Source organism: Phytophthora infestans, genomic scaffold, assembly GCF_000142945.1.
Source record: "Phytophthora infestans T30-4 supercont1.9 genomic scaffold, whole genome shotgun sequence".
NCBI lineage: Eukaryota > Oomycota > Peronosporomycetes > Peronosporales > Peronosporaceae > Phytophthora > Phytophthora infestans.
Window position 1 is genome coordinate 3009008 of NW_003303750.1, and position 3244 is coordinate 3012251.

Consider the following 3244-nt stretch of genomic DNA (forward strand, 5'->3'; position numbering starts at 1 on the left):
AAATCCACGTAAACCCTTGAGAACACAGAATATCTAGCAGCCACGAAAGAGGGTCGTACTACAGGAGCGCATGAGACCAAAGGAGCTAGCCCACAGTCACTAAGCACTGTGAGAGAATGAGTTCACAAATACAGGACAATCACTAAGCAGCGTGGGCCACGGGTGAGCAGGAAGCCACGAAGCCAGGAAGATCACGGAAGAGCGCCGGCCACTGTAGAACATGATATCCAACCTGTAGTACGGGGTAACGGAAGCGTACCAAACAACGATACTATACGGATCCGCATGAGACTACGGAATGGTAAATAGTTAAGTACACGAAGCCAAGACCTACTGGGGTGAACGACGCTCACAAAACACGCGACACCACGAAGCACTTAAAACTGAAAACCACAGCTCCAACAAACCATGCCACTCCGCCGCGTAGCGGCGGCGAGCGGCTAGTGAGCAGCTTCACAGAATGTGAATACCGTATTCCTTATGTGATTGGCGACGCTCGGTCATTAGCGACAAATCCAGCAGCCAATCAAATTGATTTAAATTTCGTGTCGTCGTGCTTTATGTGCTTGGCGACCAATATAATTTTTAACATGTTATACCAGTATAGTTTTCTATGCAGGTATATTTTATGCTGGCAGGTCGCCAATCACATAAGGAATACGGTAAACTAAAATAATCCTCGTATACTATTGGTCTAAATCCGCTTCTTTTGTATCCAATCATATGCATCCAGCCGTTTAAGCACACTCCGTGCGTCAGCATCATGCCGTCCATCGGTGCGTACACTGAGCTCCAAACACCGTCCTCCAGGGCGTTCCCAAGCTCGTTCCAGCGCCAAGATAGTGCCGAAGACGAGTCCGAAGCCTATGGCGCTGATCGTCACGCAGCCGCAGCGCTGAGAGGCTTTACAGCTCGCCCAAAAGAAGAAATACACGACAATATCAACTCGGAGCCCTCACTATCGTCCTCCGACGCTGATATTACTGTAAAATCCGCCAAAAAGAAGCGGATCTACAAGAAGCGGAAGGCCACCCACACTGTCCGTAAAGAGGAGATGCAGGCGCTTGAGAAAGAGATTGAAATTCTGCAAAAAGAACTGGAACTGCTGAAGTTTAAAACCATTGTAGAAAGTGGCGACGAGATCCAGTCCGACAGGAAACGCAGCGCCAAAAACGCAGCTCTACGAGAGGCAGTGCAAGAGCAGCACGTGGTTCTGGCCAGAGCGCAGGCGATGCTAGCAGGCCACTCCCAGCAGAGCCTACATCGAGTCCACCCCACCGAGATGAGGATTTGTCTTGGGAGAGACAAAGACGACAGAATGAGGATGCTGAGTGCCTTAAGAGGACCGAAACTACAGGAAGCGAGAAGGTTCTTAATGGAAAGGATGCAGGGCTTGAGTCCGACAGCCCCGTATTTCCAGGAAGAACGGTACGATACTGTGGACGGGGATTTCTGTATCGCGAGGTTCGATGTGACCCCGTTCCGAGGAGCTAGAGGAGGCGTCCAGGAAGTGTTCGCAGCGCTGCAACAAGCAGTGTTTAATGCCGAGATCATCATTTCCGAGTCTTCCGGGAACATTACTATTCGGGAGGATGACGAACTGGGGGACGAACATTTATCCCACATGCGTTTTGTGTCACAAAATTCGCGTGGCCTACAGCTTGAGACAAACCTCGTGCTCTTCTCGGACTGCGCCCGGTACCAAGCAGAAGACACGCGATTCGCTGAAAATGGGCGATACGCGATCATGGCGTCGGATTTCGTGGACCAAGACGAGCGATACCCGTACCGACCGCTTGAGCGCATTAGACGCGACTCCACGACTGTCACCATGGTGACGTCGTATCGGGAACCTGTAAATGGCGGCGAAGAGGAGCTGGTGGTGGTGGTCACTAGATGGGCCCTGAATATAGTGAGACGTCCCGCTATGACTGTCCCCAGTCGGGTGTTGGATGAACTGCGCAACTCGCACGTGCGGTGGGCCGACTTGATGTTCAATTGCGTACGTCAAGCACTCGGACTGCCAGTAGTGCAATAGAACCGAGTAATATTAAAAGTTTCGAATTAAAAAAATAGATCAAGCTGCTAGCAAGAAAGCAATTGAAACATGTGAGATAAGAAACTTGACGTATTAAAGCATATTTTTCTTTAAAAGAAAACTAAGAATAAGCCTATAATAATGTCCCTGAATCCAAATAAGCAACATTTTTTGTGCTAAAAGCTGATCCCCGCGACAGTTTCGCGCCGGATACATGTACTGTTCATGTGAGATTAGCATTGACTCAATGGATACCTAGCTCAATGATTGAGCTAGGTATCCAGTAAAACAGCCATTTTCAGAATACTTTTTTTTGGGGGGGGGAGTCCCCCCCCCCGCCACCCTCCGCACCCATGCGAGGTTGCAACGCTATTGCATGGCCTGTTCGAGTCGTACATGTCGGTGTCGATGGTGGATTATTTTTCCGGCCATCTTGCTCGACGCCTTCTTCTTCGGCTTTAAGGGGAGCTGTTGCACCTATATGAATATATACGTAGGGGAGTGCAAGTGAGCTGAGCTGGACATCCACTAACATAAGACACCTCAATATGTGTTACCATCAATCCACCCCCGAAGGTATCGCTGTAAACATTGAAAACAAGGATTGCGTTATGCTGTTTACAAACGATTCAGGAAAACGCTTTACTTGCTACAGCTCATTCCCAAGTTTCCCATCAGCGCAACGGACCCCTCCTCACCTCGTTTAAGAATGCGTCTTCACTACTGCATTGCTGTGATTGCAGCTGGCCTCTTTGCCTTGTGCGACGGCATTGAATCTGAATCCGACCCCGGAGATGAACGTGAAGACAACCTCGTCAACCCGAGCTCTAAGAGGGGAGCTCTTTCACGTCACTGACGCGCCATGCGAAGTTTGGGGCGACGGAGACAAGTCGAGCTGCCTGCCACCGCTGAAATCACCTTAGAGTTTAGCGTTTTCGAGCTCGGATCAGCTACAAGAATCCACATAGCTGCTATGGTAAACGCAAACATAAAGGCTTCTGAACCAATCTCATTATGGAAAGTAGCTAATCGGTAAGACTTTTTTTAAATTCTGTCAGGCCAAGAATAAAACAGCCATCGGCTTCTTTTCGGATTCTAGTTGCTCCAAAACTAGAGGGTTAGCATTATGTTCATGAAGTAGTGCTCCAAACATAATTTAAAAAGCTGTTTGAAAAACAAAAAAGTCTTAAATGTTTAATTAAAAAT

The 3244-nt window shown here is 48.5% G+C and overlaps 1 protein-coding gene across 1 annotated transcript; it reads left to right on the top strand.

Moving 5' to 3' along the window:
* Positions 1 to 763: 763 nt before the first annotated feature.
* Positions 764 to 2038, top strand: PITG_06067 (uncharacterized protein; the record flags this gene model as incomplete). Its single annotated transcript, XM_002998216.1, has 1 exon — positions 764 to 2038. The coding sequence occupies one exon, from the start codon at positions 764 to 766 to the stop codon at positions 2036 to 2038; it is 1275 nt and encodes a 424-aa protein (XP_002998262.1).
* Between the last annotated feature and the right edge of the window lie 1206 nt (positions 2039 to 3244).